General features: G+C 42.1%; 1 protein-coding gene across 9 annotated transcripts in view; it reads right to left on the bottom strand.

Moving 5' to 3' along the window:
* Nucleotides 1-298: 298 nt before the first annotated feature.
* The window catches only part of mrtfbb (myocardin related transcription factor Bb), a 79,169-nt gene continuing 55,836 nt past the window's right edge, over nucleotides 299-23,631 (bottom strand). The window contains exons 4-18 of one of the 9 annotated variants that reach the window (XM_029436792.1): nucleotides 22,262-22,353; nucleotides 18,709-18,805; nucleotides 13,748-13,813; nucleotides 9,834-9,889; nucleotides 9,673-9,748; nucleotides 9,049-9,210; nucleotides 8,526-8,722; nucleotides 7,821-7,967; nucleotides 6,716-6,963; nucleotides 6,125-6,260; nucleotides 5,202-6,011; nucleotides 4,451-4,558; nucleotides 4,204-4,329; nucleotides 3,577-3,637; nucleotides 299-3,461 (exon numbers count right to left, since the gene is read on the bottom strand). In XM_029436792.1, the coding sequence (XP_029292652.1) occupies nucleotides 3,016-3,461; nucleotides 3,577-3,637; nucleotides 4,204-4,329; nucleotides 4,451-4,558; nucleotides 5,202-6,011; nucleotides 6,125-6,260; nucleotides 6,716-6,963; nucleotides 7,821-7,967; nucleotides 8,526-8,722; nucleotides 9,049-9,210; nucleotides 9,673-9,748; nucleotides 9,834-9,889; nucleotides 13,748-13,813; nucleotides 18,709-18,793 (2,724 nt within the window). In that variant the 5' untranslated portion in view covers nucleotides 18,794-18,805; nucleotides 22,262-22,353 and the 3' untranslated portion in view covers nucleotides 299-3,015. Of the gene's footprint in view, nucleotides 3,462-3,576; nucleotides 3,638-4,203; nucleotides 4,330-4,450; nucleotides 4,559-5,201; nucleotides 6,012-6,124; nucleotides 6,261-6,715; nucleotides 6,964-7,820; nucleotides 7,968-8,525; nucleotides 8,723-9,048; nucleotides 9,211-9,672; nucleotides 9,749-9,833; nucleotides 9,890-13,747; nucleotides 13,814-18,693; nucleotides 18,899-22,261; nucleotides 22,354-23,631 lie in introns of those variants that run through there. The other 8 variants (XM_029436789.1, XM_029436793.1, XM_029436790.1 and 5 more) reach the window with 8 other exon arrangements.

The raw sequence follows: 23,631 nt of genomic DNA on the forward strand, positions 1-23,631 counted from the left end.
CTGCATCTGAATGAGCCGTGCTAGAGGATGTCCGGCGGCATCCTTGTACATGTAGTCGCTGCTGGCACACGAGCAGCAGCACGCACTGAGGAATGTATTGCTTCTATTGACTACATTTACCATCAACACTGAAGGGACGTCCACATACACGGGTGGAAATGTTTCCCTTTAAGACTTTCCTTGTATATTGTTTAAATTACAACCACTAGAGTAAATGGGGATGAGCACAGGTCTGCTGTGAAACCCAAAAGTAATCTCTGTATTTACGTCTACATCTATAGCAAAGGTAACAAATACACAATGTTTAAAACATGTTTATTTGTATAGCCCAATATCACAAATCAGCTTCATGGGGCTTTTACAATCTGTGAGAGAGAAAGAGACAAAGATGGAGAGAAGCAGCGGTTTTCAGAAAGTTACCTTATCCTCGTCGACGATAGAGGGTGATGGTAACAGGTACGGCCTGAAGTAATCAAAGAATAAGCAACAAGAAGGAGCTGAGAGGGGCGGGCCCTTTTAGAAAATACTCAGAAGCACCTTAATAGATAGAGAGCCAATGAAGGGAAGAGAAACTTTGTGTCATTTGGTCAAATCTTGTAGTTTTAGTTAAAATGTTCTGAAACATTTAAGACTTTTAGTAAAATCAAAATGCTACTATAATCAAGTCTGGATGGAAGGCATGAATTAGTCTCGGCATCAGCCATGTTGCGTAGATGAGACAAGGCAGATCTCTATAGTGTCACTTTGAGAAATCACACAGTTGTCAAGAGACACCGATACTGTATGAACTGGTGTCCATGTCAAGCACGGCCATGACCAGACGAGCAGACTGAACTGAATCCTTTGGGGATGGTCGTCTGCTTTTACACACACATAAAGCGTAGGATACATAAAGAGCATCATCAGCGTAGCATTGCAAATTTATTCCATGGCTGCGTATAATTTGGCTAAGAGGTGAAATAAAAAGAAAAGCGGAGGACCGAGAACAAAGCCCTGAGGTGCACCATATTTCACATCAGAAGAATGTAGATGTAGTATAACTGTAGGACACGCACGGTGTTCTTTAAGATAAGACTGTCACCGCACCAGCAGGTCTAGAACAGTGATGCACTGAGATCCAGGAAAAGAAGCACCAAGAGGGAATCCAAAGCCATAGCAAACAGATGTGATAACTATGTGGGCCCAGTGTTGCTGAAACTCTTTCTCGGTTTAGAGATGGATCCTTGATTATTCAGAGGACCCTCGCTCAAGCTGTGGTTTCAGCTTCAATCACAACAGTCTTAAAGCTAGTCGATAAATTAACAATATTCAGCATCGTCGATCTTTAAAAGGTTGAGCTGGTAAGTGTTGAGGAGGCAAGTAGTTGGTTTAAAAGTGTCAAGAGAGATGGTCCACAAACTACACATTACAATGGTTCTTGGTGTCGAGTTAAACTTGTTTAGTAACGACAAAATACTCATTCCAGCACATAATCCCTTTTTAAGGGTGACATTTGGATGCTCAAATAAGGCACTAATGTGCTTACAGGAAAACATTACAAATCTCATAAATCCTTTGTACAACAATTCCCTCAACATTCATGATTGTCAGCAACGCTCCAGATCACCTGCAGAGCAGAGTCCATTCCTAATGACCCAACAAAAGAACAGTGCAATGACCTTTATGCACGTCCAGCCCGACGCCCAGAACCTCTCCCGCTGCGGTGCATCATGTTGTGTATAATGCTTTCTTTGACACCGTATGTTATGTAAAGTCATATTTTGCCATTTGCTAAAGAAAAGTAAAGCAGTGCGACCCGATTGGATTCAGATGTGGCCAGCAGATGTCACTGCAACACAAACCAACTGCAATGTTACTTCAGTGTGAAGTGAGTGAACAACACAGATGGAAGTTATTTGTTTTGTTTGTCTGTTATTATAAATATATATATATATATATATATCTATATTGTAAAGCTGCACAGAGAGATTGTCGGTATGGCCCGCCGTGCTTACACTTCTGGAATAAACTACCTAAACAAAAACAAAGCTGAGCGTCATTCTTTAACCCTTTAGGAGTCGACGAATCAAGTTCCAAGAACAATTTGATGGATGTTGATGATGCGACACAGACGACTCGTCATCAGGTGACCGTACCTGTATCTTACTCTGGCAACACAAGCCGGGTGCAAAATGTGCTTTTTTTTGTCCACCAGCCAAATGGCTCGTGCATTTTCTGATTTCACCAGCCACTCCATAGATTACCAGTGTTTCCTTTTAGCTGGTTAGTGATGCAAATCTACTGTCGCCACATTTGGCTGGTAAACGGTGCTAACGCTGTGCCCTGGGTATACATCGGTGTTACTAAAGCGTGCGCAGTATTCGGCTGATCGGCACGCGGCTGGACGTCTCGTCAGAGCTGGTCGAGAGTGTTTTGCAGAACTTGTTTGGTCGAGCTGGTTTGACACTCCGTGGTCTTATATCACATTCACATATACACAGGGGGAACGTTTACTACTTGTGTGTTTACAATCTGTTTTGATAGTAATAATCATTCCGAGACAGGGTGGAGTGAACTAAACAACTGCCCCCCCTCCCTCGCTACATGCAGTTTGTCCTTTAACCAGCATTAGGACTTTCCTCCTGCTTTTCTTCGGTTATTACCTCCGTCAATGTGTACATTCAGAGGACGAGGAGAAAGCAATAACGTGGTTGATAACTAATGGCATGACTTCAGATTACATTTTCAAAGCTTCTTCCACTGTCAGCTCAATCTGTACCGGTCCTACTTTCTGTCAGTCTCCCCGTACAATCCGAGGCTTTAAAGACCTCAAAGGGAGGAAAGCAGGAACTTCTAAACTGATGCGGCACATATGAGATTATTACTGAGCTGATTATTATCGGCAGAAAGCAACACAGAGCTGCCTTATCTCCGAAAGCCCTTATTTCTCCACATTGGAAACAAAAGTCATCCGCCTTTGCATAAAAAAAGTATCTGAAAGCGTCCGATAGGTGTACGGATTCTCCTCGACGGCAGTCATTCCCAGTTTAAGTGCAGTTCATGTGAGTCCAGGAAGTCGGAGGAGAAGACGCCCGCTGGCGCTGACATGTCCAAAGGGTTGACGCCCTCTGCCGGCACAGACAGGGTGAGGTCCAGCCAATCCATATTGTCCATGTTGGTGCTGTGCAAGTTCAAAGCAGAGGGCGAGTCCACCTCCATGCTAACCACAGGTGAGTGCAGCTCCTCCAGCAGCTTCAGTGTTTGTGGCTCCGTGTGAGCCCCCAGGAGGGTCTCCAGCTGGGTGTCAGAGGTGAGGGCCAAGCTGGCCGAGGGGTCGAGCTGTTCTGCAGGCAGCTGGGCCACTTGGATCAAAGGTGGAGGGCGAGATAAAACCGTGTTTATGGGAAGCGTGGTGACGCTGGCCGTCACAGGGAGAGGCTTGTCGAGGCTGGGGGGATCCTGTCTGATGAAGGGGGAGATCTCTGAAACACAAGTGGAGACAGTTCAGTGTGAGAATCCAATAATCAAATGTACTTTAAGTCTTAGTTTTACCAGTGCCCCCCCCCCATAAAAAAGAAAGGTTGCAGTATTTCTCACCACCGCTCTCGATTAACACATCAAACAAGTCGTCCATCTGCTGGCTCGCTGCAGTGGGACCCTGCAGAGACAACAGTTTAAAGGATATACTGCACCAAACAGTGTACTCACATATCTTTTATTAAAACTTTATTTAATCAGACAAACTGAGACGAAGACGTCCCGAGGCATCTGTGTTTCACAACAACATGCAGGCAAACGTTCAAAACACATAAAACAAACATCATCAGCTCACAGGAGGCGCAAGATTTATTTATTACTGAGCGTGTCGTTTGCAACATGGAATAAAACCCTGAGGGAAATAAATGTTTTATTTATTAAACTTGTTGTTGTTGTTTTGCTCTCGTTTATATATTGCAGTTAAAATAAAAGGTTGAACGAATGCGTCAAAATCCAATTCTAAATATTGTGGTGCTGCAGAAACGTTCTAAAGAAAACATCTTTGTTTGTTTCTGATCCTGAAAATCATTTTAATATGTTCTTCAATGAGAAGATGCAGAAATGATAATTCTCTTCAGCATCGGGAATCACATTGTTTCAAACACACAGTAGGGGGGGGGGGGGGGGACGGGGGGGACGGATATAGCTCAGGAAGAGATTACAAATTCCAATTGAATCATTTGTCACCTGAACAGCTGTTAGCATGCTGCGTGTCTGTTTAACGGCATCCTCATAGCGGGGCGGGTCTTTACACTTCGACACATGGTTTGTGAATTTTGGCAAGAGCAGCGTTGGCCGGCTGGTGCAGGGAGGCTGTTGATCGGGAACAGACAACAGACTCCAAATGAACAACAGGATACATCCTTCAAATGCAGATGGCTCGTTACAAATATGTAAATAAAACAGTTACAGATAAAAAAAGATCACGCTCTACCTTATTAGTAGGATCTTTAGGAGCGGCTGGGCTCGGGGAGGCTCCCACAGGACTTCCACTCGCCGGGAATGTGTCAAGTAAGCTTTGTGCTGTACCCATCCTCCAAGTCTTCAGAGAAATGTGGACAGGTCAGCATGGAGGTAAACACAAAGGAATGCATTGATGTCATCACGGAAAAGTAGGGCATCACAACACCATCACACGCTTCTGTTGTAGTAAATAAGCTCTTTTGTGGGCGACCTAAATAAAGATCACTCGTCACCAGCGTTCACCCCACTGCCGACAGAATGAGTGTTCTCCTGCGTTAGCATCGAGTTGTGGTTTCTGTTGCTAATTCTGTCTGGTTGTTTGGCTCAGAGGGACGACAGAGGGACGACAGAGGGCAGTACAGTCAGCCGTCACTCAGCGCCTGCTCCAGTAACCACAAGCTTTCTTTTGATGTGAACATGGAAGGATGTCAGCAGCCTCGCTGAGGCCTCTTATTATTGTGGCAACAAGAAAGATGCATTACCCACGAAAGAGCGTCAAAAGCTGTGATTGGCCGGTGCCATCGAAAACACTGCACCAGATGTTCGATGTGCAACCTAACCCGAGTTTACTGCGTGGAAAACACAATTTATGATTTCAGGTGCACACACATACGGATGATCACAGAAGAAATCCAAAACTAGCAGAAAATCACAGCCGATAGTGACGACTAACAAAGAGACGGAGCGAGGCGGCCTGTGCACGCACGAGTGTGTTTTCTTACCTCTGTCGGGGGCTGAGTGCTGCACTGCTGTAATGCTGCTGAGGCCTTTGTTTTCTGTGGCACCTGTCCAGATGTCTGGATGAGGCCTGGGGCCGCGCCGCTAACAGTAGTGTGTAATTTAATGCTGCTGGCAGGGAGCTGGATAGTGAGTGCTGAGGCAGGACGGCATGCAGGCAGGAGGATCTGAGCTCCGGCCTGGACTGGCTGCTTGATAGTCTGCTGACTGATGATGAACTGAGTTTGAGGAGCCACCTCCTCTTGTTTGACCAACACTGTCAGACCAGGAGAAGCACAAGACGCTGAGCAGTTTGACAAGCTCCCGTTTTCCTCTTTGACCTGGAGGGGAGCAAGAGGGCTGAGCTGAGGGGGAGAATCTCCTTGCTGACTCCTCTTCTCCACCTCCAGCTGCATCTTCAGCTCCTCCACCAGCCTCTGCTCCTGCTCCAGCTTCCTCATCAGCTCCTCAATCTGCCGCTCCTTCTCGTGGAGACGTTTGTCCTTCTCAGAGTCCTTCGCGTAGGGCCTCGTCCGTGTGGGACACTCCTCCTGTGGAGCTGTCCGCGGGGAGTTCACACAGGGAGCATCTGGAGGCTTGGTCGGGCTGTCCTCTATGCCCAGACTCGACACCTTGGAAGCTATCGGAGACACAGGCGGGGTTAACTTTATGTTGTCAGACTGTGAGGCTGTTGTCTCAATGGCAGCAGCAGTCTTGGAGTTCTCCTGATACAACTTTAGCCTCTCTATCAGATCTGTCTTAGTCCCAGAAACAGGCAAAGATCGGAGTTTTAGTTCCATTTTCAGCTCAGCAACCTGCAAAGATAACAGATTATTATAAAACGCCTTTTTAATAAGTAGCTTGTTCTCCTCTGCAGCATGCACAAAGTGCATATTAGTCAAACTGTGTGCAGGCAGCAACGTGTCACCTTCATCTCCTCCAGATGAACGGGTAAATGATCCGGCCTGCGGTTCGTCTGAGTGTGCCAGGGCTGCACAGGGGTAGACGCAGCGTTTCCACTCAGAGCTGCGCTGGAACAGCTGGTTTGTACCTCAGTTGTTGGTCTGGAAGCAAAAAGGGAGTACAGATTAGAGAGGGAATTTAACTATCATGCATTTTTCACACTCAACAGTTTCTGTGTAGTGAGCCGAGGGCAGGAAATGTAAAAGATATTTGAGACAAACGGCAGCTGTGGGTAAACATTAAACACTTCTTACTTTGTGTAAGACCAGGTGTGAACCTTTGATTTCATTTGTGAAAAATCTAAATTCAAATGACTTTAAAGTAAAAGTGTTGCTTCCTTCAAGAGTTGTTTTAGTAGATTATGTGTTGGGAGCAATGATTACAAAAGAGTTGCACCTGAACATATTACTATTACATGTCACATTACTTAAAGAAGTAACTAAAATAGAAGCATTATATTATTCTAACAGGGAAACTAGTAATCTGTAACCCTCCCAACACAGCCGATACACATGAAGGTAAAGGTGTGTGAGTGTGTTGATACGTGGAGCCATACTTGAGTGTGGCAGGCAGCACGGCCTGGTAGCTGAACTGCTGCTGCTGCTGGTTTAAGATCTGAAGCTGCAGGAACTGCTGCTGCTGCTCCAGGAGACGGGCGTAAGCAGAGTCCATCAGAACTTCATTGAGCTCCTGCTTCTGGTCCGGGGGGATGTACTGATGGTACTTTAACTTTTTCACCCGTGGTTTGGGCTCTTTGCTTTTCTTGCCGCGGCTCTTATCTCCAGGCAGCCTGGGGAGGCTTTGCTGCAGAACACAGAAGAAGAGGGCATGTCAAAGCTGAGAGGACCATCTGGAGGATATTTGATCCCTTTGACTGAACTCAGTCCAGTTGATCAGGAATCACAGTTAGCGACGCCAGCACCAACACTGCACGACTTGGAGCCGAGACGAGACTTTTACAGCTTCGAGCATTAAGGTAGAACATTGTTCTGACACCCGATGAAAACTGCAGGATGAGGAAACGGGTAGTGGAAATGTGACCTTTATTGTTTTACCACCTGCAGTTACAGGATACACATGAAAATGGTTTGGCACAAAGAGCAGCAGGTTGAAACCAGAAACTCAAGCTGGGTTAAGCAAGCACACGGCCTCCAATTTGTCGTACTCCTTCCTCCTCTTGTGTTCCAAGGGAGGCAGAGTTCATCTTGTGCTCAGACGATAACTGGATTATGATAAATGCAATAAAAAGTTACTGCTTCACTCCCGTGCTTTGATTCTTGGCTTACATTGCACACAGCCGGAGTGAGGAAGGCCGGTCCTTTGACCATAATTGAAGACAAACTGTGGCTGGCACAGATGTCAGCGCGAGGTTTTGTTAAATGACTATAACCCTGTTGCTCTTTGAACTGCGTTTAACTGAATGCTGACTTTCAGTTCACCCTAAAACTGATGTGACTTTTAGTATGACAAAACACAGACTGCGTGTCTTCTGACATTGCATCGCCAAAGGAAACAAGAAACACAACAAAAACAGAGTCAATAAATCAGAGCGCTCAGTGCTGGAGGTCAGCTGGTGGCGAATAACAGAAGACAGTAAAAGTGAATCAACGGAATCCTTTGGTCAAACTTGGCGAGCCGTTATGGAATCAGCAGTAGCTCACCTTGACGAGAAGCGGCCCCGGCGTGACGCTGGGGACAACGGCAGCGATTGGCTGAGGTGCAGATGCTTGTTGGATGTTTTGCAGCTCACCGGTGGAGACGAGGCTGACTACGTTTGACGAGGACTGTGAGTTCGGTGGTGGGGAGCGCTGAGAAAAGCAGAGAGAGAGAGAAACCACATGATCCGTTCAGCAAGAACAGTGAATCCGCTCCGGCTGTTAGTCATCACCGAACACAAGGAGAGAAAAGTAACTGGAATTATATAACCAGAAACAGGTTGACAAACACTCAAGAGTACAAAATGTTTCGACATTATACGCAGTTAGTACACGGTGTGTGAGCCAGTTAAGAGGAAGCAGGAGGAGGATTTTATTCAGAGAATTGTATTTCTAGAATATATTTTGTGGTTATGGTTGATACTGGAGCAGCGAAGAGAAGAAAGGAACGAACCGAAAGACTAAAGAGAGCAACAGGAAAGACAGTGATGGAGCTAATTCACCAATTAAGGAGATCATTTAATAGATTTAAAAATATTCAAAGCCGATCCTGAATTGAATCTTCCTCCTGGACGTTTGATGCGTCGCTCTCTTATGAAACACGTCCACAAATGGAAGCCTCATCGTCAGATCGAGATCTTCATGCCGAGGCCGAGGTGAGAGGTAAAACGTTTAAACCTCTGCTGACACAGAGTTCACGTGGTGGTGTACCTGTATGGGAGAGTTGAGGTCAGAGGAAGTAGAAGTGGCCTCAGTCCCTGCGGACCCTCGTGGAGACGCAGACGTGGAGCCGGGAGACTTTTGGACGGCCGGCTGTTGTGGGGACAAAGCATCGCCGCTGTCCTCGTCAAAGTTGTAAACGTCTGTTGGTTTGGAGTCGTTCACTTCACCACCTGTGGGGCCTGCATCTAACATGAGCATGCACAGCTTATTATTTACTGAAAGGATTCAGCAAACCTGCGAGAAGAAACATTTGTCGAACGAATTGCAGACAATTTAGACATTTGCTGTTCACATCTCTCGTTACACAATCGTTATCCATCCAGAAGTTGTTGAGATATTTTAATGTGGACTCTGAAACAAATGTAATAGCATCAATAAAAGATGTGCATGATGTGAAGCTGGCTTGAGTTAACTCTCTGGCTGGTGTAAGTGCTGAGCTGTTGGTGGAGACCAAAGAGGGCTGAAACCCATTTTTGAAACGGTGACATTAACGCTGATGATGAGTATCTACCGTCAATGTCTTCTTCCACGCCGGAGTCAACGGGCAGGATGTTCTTCTCCACCAGCTCCATGGGTCCAGGCCGCTGGGAGAGCTTCTCATTGAGATCATCAGCCAGTCGGGCTCTCTTCAGCTTCATCTGAGTGGCCTGCAGACAGGCTTCAGCCTGCGTCTCTGGTGAACACACAGGATCAGTAGAATCAGACATTTACCCACTAATCCTGCACACATTTCCACATCACTTATATATGTTGCACAGTGCTCTTTATTTATGTTATTGTATTTATCTCTTTGTACCAGTGGAAAGCAAAGGAAGAGTTTCATTGCAGCCTCTCACACAACTCGTGCACTTTGGACTCGTAGCACGTCTGATCAAGGGGGAGACTTTACGCAGGAGGAGGTTTTAAATTGTAAGGTTTGAATGAACATGCAGTAATTGATAAACAGATGCTCATTGTGCGGGTGAAGTGTTCCTTTAACTGCTCCGTCAGTAGGACTCGCTGCAGGCTCCGCCCGACCTCACTAACCTCTACGTCAACTTCAGAAAGGTTCTGGTTCTAACTTTGTAAAACCAATTCAAACAGGTAATAAGTGTGATGGTGTCGGTGTGATCTGAACACACAGGAGGAAGATTACCTTGCAGGATGTGCATACGGACCAGCTCAGAGCGCTCAGGTCTGCTGCACAGTTTGTGCTTTAAGAAGCTCCCAGTCTGTAAAACAAAGACACTTTAATTCAGCATTTTATAGATTTGGATGAATAAAATGACGAGTGCAGTGATGACTTTAGGCTCTTACCCTGGCTCTCTCCAGGCTGCGGATCTGCTCATGAAAGGCAGCAGGTGTTTTCAGAGCTGTGAAGGTGAAGCAACTATTTTATTTCCTCACACAATCAAAATGTTCCTTCCATTTTAAAATAACAGATTTTCACGCTTTCGCGAAGGCCATTTCCTTTTCCGTTTGACCTTAAATGATCAAAACCCCTGATCGATAAGAGTGATCTCCAAAACAACAGAAAGGAATAATGTGAACTACACACTATTTCTACTCTGCACACGCAATGGAAGCAGCTTCCTAAAGATTACAACAAGGCTGCATCCCTGCAGAGAATGAACACTGAAGTAATTCATCATCATGAACATATAACAAATAGTTACTCAACATAAACGTTTGATCACGCAAACGTGGCTTTAAATCGACGAATGTTTGTTTATTCGTTTCTAGATCTGGAGACAAAAAGGATCAAATGTATCGTTTGACTGGAGAAGTTTCTACAACCAGCTCTGCTAATAATCTACAGAGAACTAAGAAACACATCAACTGTCTTGAAGTACAAAAAGAAATTAAATTTGATGTATAAAAAAATGTCTTATTTGCATCATTTGTCATCAATATAAAGTCTTTCACATCATCATTTCATGTGTTCGTCTTCGCCGTGCTACAAGAGTGTGATATTAATAAGCAGGAGCTCTGGGAGTGAAACAGGAAGTACCAGCTTTACTGACTCAAACATGAAGTGACTCTTTGATCTCGCAGAATAAACTCGTCCCGCTTTAAGCAAAGTCTGGCTCACTGAGTCGTCACCTTTGCAATCTCCAGCACTGTTTGGTTTAAGGACACACTGGGGGAGGGGGGGGGTGGGGCTCTGAGGAGTGTGTCAGAGGAGCAAAGCAAAACATTCCTGCTCGTCACCTAAACCTCACTGCATACCGAGCATAAGCCTATAAGTGTGGGAGCAGCGGAGAATGGCCTGATGGCCAGCGAGGTCTGTGCGCAGGCCACTGACCTCCACTGAAGGCTCAGTCGCTGACTCATGTGGCTGCGTGGAGCCGGAGAGGCTGACTGCAGGAGGCTTCTCAACAGAGACGGAGAGAAAGAGCGTTTGTCTGTTTCTCTTTCTACCTTCCCAGCATGATCCTGTCACATATTCAGCTCATCTTTTATTAGGTGAAGCACAGGGGACTGAATCTGCTCCACTTTTGTGCCATCAAAGGGTGGACGGTGCAAAGCGGGAGCCAGTTCTTTGTGTTATGGCGCTGATGTGTCGCTGGAAGGTTTATCTATGCTGAATCCAAGAGTTGAGACTTTTTAAGAGCTTTTTAAGTTTTCCTTCATGCTTCTGTAAGTAAACGAGAAGCCTGTGCACCTACAAGTACATGAATGTTTAAAAATACATTAGTAATATATAATAGCAGCCTGAATCCAGCTAAAACTAAAATCTAAATCTTAAGAAGCTGGTGAAGAAGCATGATATTCATGTGTGCACGAGTACATTCTGGCTTTTGATTATTTGCAGTTAACAAAACATTCATTTAAAAACCTATAACATTGACAACAAGACAGTTTATGATCTTTTTAGGCCTACAGTTCAGACAATTGAAGCTGAGACTCTCTCTGGACCTGGGGAAGCCTCTGTTCATCATTGGCTATGTTTACATGAGTACAACGATGAGCAACAGTCTGAGTAAGACGACAAACTTCACACTGTCTATAATGAAGCATTAGATTCATGTGCAGATAAACACACAATGTTATTAAACGTTTGACATGTAATACTTTGAGCTGTGACAGAACTGTATGTGCTCCGACATCAAGGCTTTAAATCAGCGGTGGACACAGTACTAAGTAGTACTACCGCAGTACTAAGTAGTACTACCGCAGCACTAAGTAGTACTACCGCAGCACTAAGTAGTACTACCGCAGTACTAAGCAGTACTACCGCAGCACTAAGTAGTACTACCGCAGTACTAAGTAGTACTGCCGCAGTACTAAGTAGTACTACCGCAGCACTAAGCAGTACTACCGCAGCACTAAGTAGTACTACCGCAGTACTAAGTAGTACTACCGCAGCACTAAGTAGTACTACCGCAGTACTAAGTAGTACTACCGCAGTACTAAGTAGTACTACCGCAGTACTAAGCAGTTGTACCGCAGTACTAAGCAGTACTACCGCAGTACTAAGCAGTACTACCGCAGTACTAAGCAGTACTACCGCAGTACTAAGCGTACTACCGCAGTACTAAGCGTACTACCGCAGCACTAAGTGGTACTACCGCAGTACTAAGTAGTACTACCGCAGTACTAAGCAGTACTACCGCAGCACTAAGTAGTACTACCGCAGTACTAAGCAGTACTACCGCAGCACTAAGTGGTACTACCGCAGTACTAAGCAGTACTACCGCAGCACTAAGTGGTACTACCGCAGTACTAAGTAGTACTACCGCAGTACTAAGCGGTACTACCGCAGCACTAAGTATTACTACCGCAGTACTAAGTAGTACTACCGCAGTACTAAGCAGTACTACCGCAGCACTAAGTATTACTACCGCAGTACTAAGCAGTACTACCGCAGCACTAAGCAGTACTACCGCAGTACTAAGTAGTACTACCGCAGCACTAAGTATTACTACCGCAGTACTAAGCAGTACTACCGCAGCACTAAGTATTACTACCGCAGTACTAAGCAGTACTACCGCAGCACTAAGCAGTACTACCGCAGTACTAAGTAGTTCTACCGCAGTACTACCGCAGTACTAAGTAGTTCTATCGCAGTACTAAGTAGTTCTACCGCAGTACTAAGCAGTACTACCGCAGTACTAAGTAGTTCTACCGCAGTACTACCGCAGTACTAAGTAGTACTACCGCAGTACTAAGTAGTTCTACCGCAGTACTAAGTAGTTCTACCGCAGTACTAAGCAGTACTACCGCAGTACTAAGCAGTACTACCGCAGCACTAAGTAGTACTACCGCAGCACTAAGTAGTACTACCGCAGTACTAAGTAGTACTACCGCAGTACTAAGCAGTTGTACCGCAGTACTAAGCAGTACTACCGCAGTACTAAGCAGTACTACCGCAGTACTAAGTAGTACTACCGCAGTACTAAGCAGTACTACCGCAGTACTAAGCAGTTCTACCGCAGTACTAAGCAGTACTACCGCAGTACTAAGCAGTACTACCGCAGTACTAAGGAGTACAACCGCAGCACTAAGTAGTACTACCGCAGCACTAAGTAGTACTACCGCAGCACTAAGCAGTACTACCGCAGCACTAAGCAGTACTACCGCAGCACTAAGCAGTACTACCGCAGCACTAAGCAGTACTACCGCAGCACTAAGTAGTACTACCGCAGCACTAAGTAGTACTACCGCAGCACTAAGCAGTACTACCGCAGCACTAAGCAGTACTACCACAGTATAGAAATACTCTTGGTGAAAAGTAAAAGTCGTGCATTAATACTGTACTTAAGTTAAGTAAAAGGTATTAGCATCAAAGTGTATTTAAATTACAAAAATTGAAAGTACTCATTCTGCACAACGGCTCATTGCAGGATAGTACACACACACACACACTCACACACACACACACACACACACACACACACACACACACACAAGGGATCAATAAAGTTTTATCTTAACTTATAATAATACATGATGAATTATTTGTTGATTATATTGTGTCATTAATGTAACTCTTTAAAGTAACTTGAGTATAAGTAGCAGGTGTACTGTACATGCTGTGAATGCACGTAAAAGTGCATCATCACAAATAACATGTTTATGTTCATCTTTGTCACGTTGTTGTCCTGCCAGATGTTGTGTTGTTGTGTTACTTGGCTTGTAATAAGAAAAGAAGATGATTTTGGACATATTGGTGACTGTTCTACTTTCCATAGGTGCACGTTTGGTAAGTGTGCGATGTAAATACTCACGCGGCATGATGCCTTGCTCCACAAGCTGCTCCCGAGTTCTCCTCTGCTGCAGACAGAGCTGGAGGACTGTGGGATTGCAGAGACACAGAGGTCACAGTTGAACTCTTACCGTTCAGAGCCAAGTCCGCTGAGCCAACTAACAACCATGTCAGACTTCAAATAAAACAAAGTGCTTATTATTTCTCAATCAATACGCTACCTCAAAGGCCAAACAGTCACCACAGACATCCCATTCACTTCCTGTGTGGTTTTAACTAGCGTTGTTAAGAGCACCACAACTTTTCCAACAGTTACTCTCTAACAGTGTGACTGGCTAAAATAAAAGCCTTCCCAGTGAGTCAGTATCTGTGTGTGCGATGCAAATACACAGTCAGACAAAGTAACTGCAGCGCAGATAAAAGAGGGATTCATGTTAAAGCTCATAACACCAGCACGAGTGAGTCATGTGTATCTAATACATTGTTTTAAAAACGTAATCTTGCTTTGGGTGGATAAGCAATGATCAGTGGCACATCAAGGACAGGACTATCTTCCAGCAGAAAGGTTGAGTCTCGCATGGCCGTCAGTGTAAACTGTACGACGATCCCAGTTTAAACATTTATAAACAAGCGAGCGTGGACATGTTATTTCAGTAGAATAACACCACTCTGTGCAGAAAGAAAACACTTTGAAGAGGAAGGTGGGTGATGGTGAAGAATGAGGCGACAGTGTGAGGCACATGAGACCCTTTATCGTCACCACTGTAGTGAAGTGAAGCCGACTTTGCTTTAGCTACTCAGTGGCTCAGGGGAAACAGCTACTCCCACTCTCTCACACACACACACACACACACACACACACACACACACACACACACACTCACACACACACACACACACACTGCTCAACTCTCCTGGGAAATGCACTGCGTCTGAACAAGCCTCTGTGACTCACTCTAGCAAAAATAAACTGGGCAGCTGTGAGAACAAGGCCTGGGAACCATGAAGTTTAGGGGTAGTTGAGGGGGTGGGGTCTCCCAGTTGTATGCAGAGCCGAGGGGACGTTCACGGGCTTCTACTGGTGGGCAAGGGAACACAGAGTGACAAGTGCTGAGGCAAAGGGTGGGAGGCTGAGTCTGCTCTCACAGCAGCCCATCAGAGAACACAGTGTGCCTGCCCCGCCTGCTGTGTTTCCTATTACAAACCCAGCCGGCCAGGGGGGCTACGGTCCACCTGAGACAGATCATACCAGCAGATTGTAAAAAAAAAAATTGCCATTTGTTTGTCTCAATATTCATCCACTGCAACTTGGGAAAAACGCCTCAGGGTTGAAAACTTATGAGTAAATATTGCTGCATATCAATAGCATCAAAAGCTGATGAAGAGTTTCATTTGAGCATCAGTATGGGGGTCCTCCTCACTTTGTCATCTTGTGTTCAACCTGAACCCTGGCTAACCTCTCCGTGATGCAAACTGGCTCCGCTCTCCTGCTCACCAGCAGAGCGTAAACAGAGGTTGTGGAGAAAACACAAGAGAGAGAGAGAGGGGGGGGGGGGGGCTCTGCTGAAATCCCTGTCTACTGATGTAATCTCTAATCTCAGACGCACGTTGTTCTCAGCAAATCATCCCTGGAGGTCTCCCGTTGGAGCTTTTATTTTATTTGACTTTTTTTCCCTAGCAAAATGTTCAAATAAAAAGAAAGAAACCTGCTTGGCGTAGCTTCAGATACTCTTCGCTCAGACAAAGCTGCATTTAGTTTAGAAACAAGCTGACACTGGGTTATGTTGACTTTACGGTTATAAATACCAAAGACTCTAAACACAATCCCATTTTAGCAAAGATCCGGGCGTATATAGCCAGAGATAGAGTGAACCATGGATTACGTTGGTGTGTGTGTGTGTGTGTGTGTGTGTGTGTGTGTGTGTGTGTGTGTGTGTGTGTGTGTGTGTGTGTGTGTGTGCAGTGGCCGGTTCAGATGCATCTTCCTTTGATGCTTTCAAAAGGTTCACTCACATGAGGCAACATGTCGACGTGAATTCAACTGGATGAATAGACGTCGTCTTGTGTTGGAAGAAAAAGGAAAAACAACGCTTGTTTTTATAAACTCATCAGCTGACATGTTCTTAAAGTAAACTATACCATTACTTGTTTTATCTAGATCAGTCCGTCTTCGCTTTCTTTCTCTCCCCCAATGCCCGACTGTGCAATTTGCCAAAAAAGAGACAAAACTCACAAAGTTAAGCCAAATTGTCACCGGGCAGCGGCGAAGTGCGGCTTCCATGCAATGTCTATGAAAAGCAGCTGCAGCAGTTTTGATTGAAGTGTGTTTAAACTAAAAGCTGCGAATAGTTTTTAACTTTTTGTGGCGAAGTGCGGCCAGAGAACCAGCAGCCAATCAGCAAACAGATTTGCAAGTTGCACTCCGCCCCTGTGATTTCTGTGTAATTTGATTGATACTATTATGATTTATTTTATATCGATATCGCAATAACACCGTTATCGTGAATTCTTTTGGCCACAATAATCCCTAATCAGCAAGGATTGAGAAGTGTGAATATAGTGAAAGTAACTGGATTTCTAACTTGAAACGAAACGTCTGCATTAAATGCTGATTTTAGTCGTCACTGAATTTAAGATCATTTGTAAAATGAGATTTTCCCAAAAGCAAAACATGAAGCCAGACTCAAAGCGAAGAGAAAACACATTCGTTTCCATCCCTGTGAGAGCAAACTGCTCTGGCTTTGGTTAATAATAGTTATATCTAGTCAGGTCCTGAATATCATTTATTGATATGGAATTTAAATAAAATGTTTGACCTGCAGATCGAGCATGACGGCCCTGACAGAAAGGGATTTAAATTTAGCTTCTTGCATGCTTTACATATTCAGTATTATTCATTCTGCAATGAGACTGTTTTAATGCGTCTTCTTACTCTTATTATTATTATTATTATTATTATTATTATTATTATTATTATTATTATTATTATTATTATTATTATCATTATTATTATTACTCTTATTATTACTCTTATTATTATTATTATTATTATTATTATTACTCTTCTTCTTCTTATCATTATTACTCTTATTGTTATTATTATCATTATTACTCTTATTATCATTATTATTATTATTACTCTTATTATTATTATTATTATTACTCTTCTTCTTCTTCTTCTTCTTCTTCTTATTATTATTATTATTATTATCATTATTACTCTTATTATTATTATTACTCTTATTATTATTATTACTCTATTATTATTGTTATTATTACTCTTCTTCTTCTTCTTATTATTATTATTATTATTATTATCATTATTACTCTTATTATTATTATTATTATTATTACTCTTATTATTATTATTATTATTATTATTACTCTTCTTCTTCTTCTTATCATTATTACTCTTATTATTATTATTATCATTATTACTCTTATTATTATTATTATTATTACTCTTCTTCTTCTTCTTCTTCTTATCATTATTACTCTTATTATTATTATTACTCTTCTTCTTCTTCTTCTTCTTATTATTATTACTCTTATTATTATTATTATCATTATTACTCTTATTGTTATTATTATCATTATTACTCTTATTATTATTATTATTACTCTTATTATCATTATTATTATTATTATTATTACTCTTATTATTATTATTATTATTATTATTATTATTACTCTTATTATTATTATTATTATTATTACTCTTATTATTATTATTATTATTATTACTCTTATTATTATTATTATTATTATTACTCTTATTATTATTATTATTATTACTCTTATTATTATTATTATTATCATTATTACTCTTATTATTATTATTATTATTATTATTACTCTTCTTCTTCTTCTTCTTCTTATCATTATTACTCTTATTGTTATTATTATCATTATTACTCTTATTATTATTATTACTCTTCTTCTTCTTCTTCTTCTTATTATTATTATCATTATTACTCTTATTATTATCATTATTACTCTTATTATTATTATTATTATCATTATTACTCTTATTATTATTATTATTATTATTATTATTATTATTATTATTATTATTATTATTTGACATCATGATATTTTAGGCCAAATACCTCAATGTCGATATTGCGGAGAAGAATTATAGGGTACTTTCACAAAATATTTACACAATGAGGTTTTTGATAAGTAATCATCAGTAATGTGGATATAATGACTAAGTGGGTAAAAGGCAAATAACAGAAAAGCTAGAACAGTCTGGTAAATTCAGAAGTTACATCACTCTCCTGTAATGTAGCCTTTAAAACCAGGAAAAAGGCACTTAAACCATATTATGATTCCCAAAATCTAAGAAGATATACATATATTTACCAGAAATACAACCTCATAAACCTCTGTGGTCTTCACAGTAAGCTGGACATGATCTAGTTTAGAACTTAAACACCAGTAACACTCGTTATCATTGATAAAAGCTCTGTTTTCAAACTAAAAACTCCCGTTCTGCTCCAATAAAAAGGCATTTTCTGCTTTTAAATGTGCAACTAATGATCAGGATCTTGATCAGCAGCATATGTCGTTATCACAGGTCATCTGAATGAAGCTCATTGTGTGTAACATCACAGGTGTTGCTTATATTATGTGACATAACAGTGGCTTTAACAGACGGCCAACACAAACAGGCAGCATGAAGTGAGTCTTCTCCCCCTCATAGACTGATTTATGATCCATCAGAACACAATAGTCTCCCCTGTGAGAGCGATGCTTGGCATGAGTCATTGTGATGAGCGTTACTTTTGCCCTGTCATTTCCTGTTGGGGCTGCGTCTACGTCACTACAACCCCCCCTGACCCCCCACAACCCTCTGCTGGTGCTGCCCGCATCAGTAAACATTACCACGAGTAAAAAAGTTTATTTTACGTACAAAAACAACAATGACTTGCATGCGGGTTAGACAAGAAAATAAAAAAAAAGCACCTGATTTGAATTTACCCCTGCAGATGGAAGGGGTCTCCACGTCAAGGCAGGCCATGGAGGACAGAGGTGGTTTGCTTGGCGGCCAGGTCTGGAGTCCCATGGAGTGATGAGGCTAGTGGAGAACGAGGGAGTCAGGGAGAGAATAGACCCAGCGCTGAGCGAACGACAGCTGGCTCTCAGAGCTGCAAACAGTCCCTCCTCCCTGGCTCTGTGCTGGCCTCAGCGGAGAAAAGTGTGTGTGTGTGTGTGTGTGTGTTTGAGCGCTCAGTCAATGTCAGGAGGAGGGAACACAGCGCTGCTCATGTTAACCCTCGCTGGGTCATTTAGCTCTACTTGCAGAGGGCTCATCATACTACAGCACAAAACCCAGAGGACCGTTAGTGATTCTTTTTCCAATGATCAGCAGGGGAGCGATTTCTTTTTCATTAGTAACCTTTACATAGTTGATCAGAACAAGATGTTGGGAATCTTGAGAAACAGTGTTTTTTTTCCCTCCAGACATTTTTGTAGCACTAAATAACAATGACAAGAACAAACACACCGAGTCCTCGGGGACAGGGAAGCTCATCGTTAAACATTTTAAAAGCTTTTAGTTTTTACATGTAGTGAGATTATTGTTTGTTTCATAGCAGCTAATGCCAACTTCATCTCAGCTGTTGTCTTAAAGGGATAGTTTGGTTTGTTTGAAGTGGGGTTGTATGAGGTTCTTGTCCATAAGCTATGAACTGCTCAGCTTTTCCTTTACGTGTCTAACATACGCTTGGCTGCTGCCCCCGTCCACAGCAGTGATGGTGCTCCTGCCTGCTTCTCCAAACTGGGGAGTGCCGACCGCCATCTACTGTAGATACACACTGACTGAGCATAAATACCTCACAAAACCCTACTTCAAAACATCCAAACTAGCCCTTTAATTCCCAGCAGCTCCAACTTGTACGTGACTAGTCAAAGGGCTGTGTAGAAACTCAAAGAGGAGCAACTGCAGCGGCTCTTACAGAAATATGCTTAGTCGTGGCTTACAATGGGGGTTAGTTGCCATCCATGACTACAAAACACACTAACAGGAAATGAGATAAAAGGGGAATTACACTAATTGTGGTGAGTTCCACGTCTCTCAGTGGATCCAGGAATGCTGGTTAGAAAATATGTCAAAGCTAAAGAGCTTCTGATCCCACAGAGGATCGGATGTGAAGGTGAAGGTGACACACAGGATGCTCTCACTTATCCTGCGATATGATGAAACAGGATAATGCATGCTGGGGAGGATCGGACCCCTATGTGCGAGGTTAACAATCAAGAACTATGCATGTAAAACAGCATGGGACATAGGGCGTCGATAAAGTAAATGGGACTGGTACAGTCAGGCACAATATGTAATGACAGATTGAATAATGAACAAGACCATAATAAATATGGGAGAGTAGCTGAAAAAATCCTTTCTTCAAATTCGCAGAATTCTTTTGAATTTCCATTTTTCAACAACAGATTCTGTGAATGCCTTATACACCTGTTTTGTCCCACAATCAAAGTCAGCTGTGGGATCTCAAATTCCCATCGCAGTCCAGACACATTGCTGTTTCACAACTTCAGTAACACTTTAAAAGTCTAATTTCTCGTCTTAAACTGCAAAGTCAAGATGTTTTCCATTCACACAAAAATATGTAAAAAACAAACTCTCTGGAGTAAATTGGAATTTAACATATTCTTAGCACTACAACAATGTCACTGCATTGACTGTTATTAATAGTCGATTCAGCTTGATGATTCTCGCAGTGTTACATCCCTCTGCTTCACATCAAATCACATCACTGTCTTAAAAAGTATTAGAAGATTAAGTGTGTTTTTACACCTGTAGCTCTGTTCATTTCGTCTGGATCAGGAATAAAACGATTCATTGCCCTAACAAAGAGCTGTAGACACGAAGTCATATGGACAGACAGGCAACTCATTCATTGTAGTGTAGTTCGCGAACGATTTGTAAAGCCAATGTGGAAGTGTCTTAAACTTACGTTCGCTCTAATGGCCAGCAGGGGGCGACTCCACTGGTTGCAAAAATAAGTCAAATTGCATCGAAGTCTATGAAAAAATGACCCAACTTCGTAAACATTTTCCTGACCAGTTTATGGTTTCGATCACCAACGTCAAGTCTTTTTCAACACAGCATGTTGTTCATTTAGTATATTATGGTTCCATTTAGAGTAAAATAGACGATAGACTAGGACGGGGCTACCTTATGATTGACAGGTCGCAACCACGTTGATGGGTGCTCTTCGTGTTTTCATCTTACAACTTTAACCCTTTCACACTGTGTTTTCAGTTGCCTAAGAATGTGTTTTCAGCGTTCAGTTGTACTTTGCTCCTCCCTCTCGTTTCACTGCTGGTTGCAAAAAAACAAGATGGCGTCGGCCAAAACCAAAATGTCAAACCTAAAGCTTCAAAATCGTTGTCCACAAGCCAGTGGGCGACGTCACTACGTCCACTTCCTATACGCGGTCTTTGTTCAAGTCATTCGTTTGCAAATGGTACCTTTGTTTAGCTAAATTCTCAGCTCACCGGCTTATCCTTCACCAACGACCAGTCTCAGTTCACTGCAACAATTTGTCAAACAAATCTTTTTAAATAAATGATTCTAGTGATGAGAAGACCACTACATTTTTCAAATGAACTGCAACTCTCCTTTTCAGGCGGTCTTGGTTGTTTACTTGGCACCAGAGTTTGATTCTACGACTTTTGACTGGTTTTATTCTGTCATAAACATCTCCTACACATGACATAATACACTGCCACAAGGGCCTAAACAAACAAACAAACAAGAGTTTCTTTTAAACCAAACCTAATAGGTCAGATGTGGAAAAACAGGCTAAAGCTCATATTATAGCCACCAAATTACAACGTTGTTCTTGTACCTACGACTTGAAGTACCAATAAAACACTTACAATACAAAGGAAGGAGAAAAGAAAAGTGCATTTCACAAAGACAAAGTACAAGGGTTTTGGGATAATTAACAATATAGTCACTTGCTATTAATGCTGAGGTACAATGATGTAATGTTCAGAAGCTAGGCAGTAAACTTTAAGTTGTGTTTTATCACCACTGAAGAACAGAACAGAACAATCTCCCAAACACTTAATTGCAGAAATGAAGAGCACAACTAATTTTACATGTGGAACACTTGTTAGTCATGCTGTTTCAGTTTTACCCAGAATACATTAAGCACCACAGATCTTCAAGTTCAACATATACTCTGCACTGAAATCAATATTATATATTTATTTTAAAAAATGAGTACTTATATTTTACCTTTGATTCAATGTTACAAATATTTATTTAAATCACGCAATATATGTGTAAACACAAATTAATGTTCCCAAGGAAAAAGTACTTAAGCTGTGATTATGTATTGGCTCACAAAGGCAATTTGATCTAATCCCTGACGTCATTCCACAAACAAATCCTTGAAAAGAATTTGTTTTCTTAGAGTGGCCTTGCTCTTAAATGGTCAACATACAGTACGTGTTACCAAACTGTGATGTTTTGGTCACTGATTCTGCCCAATTTTGATTCCCTCACCAATCTCGCAGTCCTTGAAGCAGCAGACGCAATTCTTCTAGTTGTGCAGGAGGAACGGTATCTTCTTAGACGTCCGTGAAACACGACTGATTCTACAGGGGGAGCAGAAACGTAATCGTATTTATTTATACTGCATAATATATTGTTTGTCTTTCTATGTGTGTGAGATGGGGAGTTTATTTAAAATAAATACAAGGATATGAATCACCCATACAAAGTCATCACGATCTCCTGTTACCATAAATTAAATTATTATAAATTAAATTTGTCCGTCTATACTGTATATGTCCATTACTCCCCTGTATAATATTACTTAGACTAGTTTGTTTTGTATTCATGTGAAAAAGTTAGTGACAGTGGGATGAGTAGTTTCTGTGACACGGAGCTAAACGTTGCACAATTTCATTGTGGGCCTTCCCCTCTAGATGAGAATCTCTGTAATTAGGATCTGCACATTCCCCAAGGGTGGACAACGCCACTCTCAATTCTACCATTACCACACTGTAACGATTTTCCAATGGAGGAATCCAGCTGCGTAACATGCTTCTTCATGAGGACTACTTCAAATGATGAGAGAAACTAATGTTTGGTAGTATTTAAGTGATGTATAACAGAATGCATAACCTGGCAGGAGGGAGAAAAACCTAAAAATGTGGGAAAAGGGGGTTGGTGTACAATGCAGTTGGCAATTTGTAACATGAGCCTTTGACTCTCAGCCAGGGATAATGCCAGCCTTCAATGTGCTGACCGTGTTAAATCCATACTCTCATTCCCAATGCAACATCGAGGCTGTTACACCGGGGCAAAGGAATATTGATTACTGTAGACTGTAAATAAGAAGTGGGACGTAGTTTGGCATTTTGGCCTCCGCCATCTTTTAAAAATTCGTATTTTTTTAAATCAAACACACCACTGAGAAGGTGGAGTTAAGTACAACTAAAAGCTATTTATTTCCATTAACTAAAATCTCACTGTGAAAGGGTTAAAGTTGTAAGATAAATACATGGGTAACACCCAAACCGTGGTAGGTATACCCGCCCTAAAGCATACCCTGCTTTATCGTCTCTAAAAGGGAACAGAATTTACAAAATGAACATCATGTTGTATTGAAGAAGACTTGCAACTAGAGATTGAGGCCATAAACTTAACAGGAAAATGTTACTGAGGTAATAAATCAAGAGAAAAGTAGGAACATTTTCTCATAGACTTCTATACAAAATCTTTTTGCAGCCAGAGGAGTCGCCCCCTGCTGGATGTTTAGAGAGAATGCAGGTTTAAGGCGCTTCACTTTTCAGACCTGGAGGTTGTTGCTTGTTGTATGATGAGGTTCACATTTATTTCACTTAAGGTAAAGAGTAATTACAGCAATT

The sequence above is a fragment of the Cottoperca gobio genome, chromosome 8 (assembly GCF_900634415.1).
Source record: "Cottoperca gobio chromosome 8, fCotGob3.1, whole genome shotgun sequence".
NCBI lineage: Eukaryota > Metazoa > Chordata > Actinopteri > Perciformes > Bovichtidae > Cottoperca > Cottoperca gobio.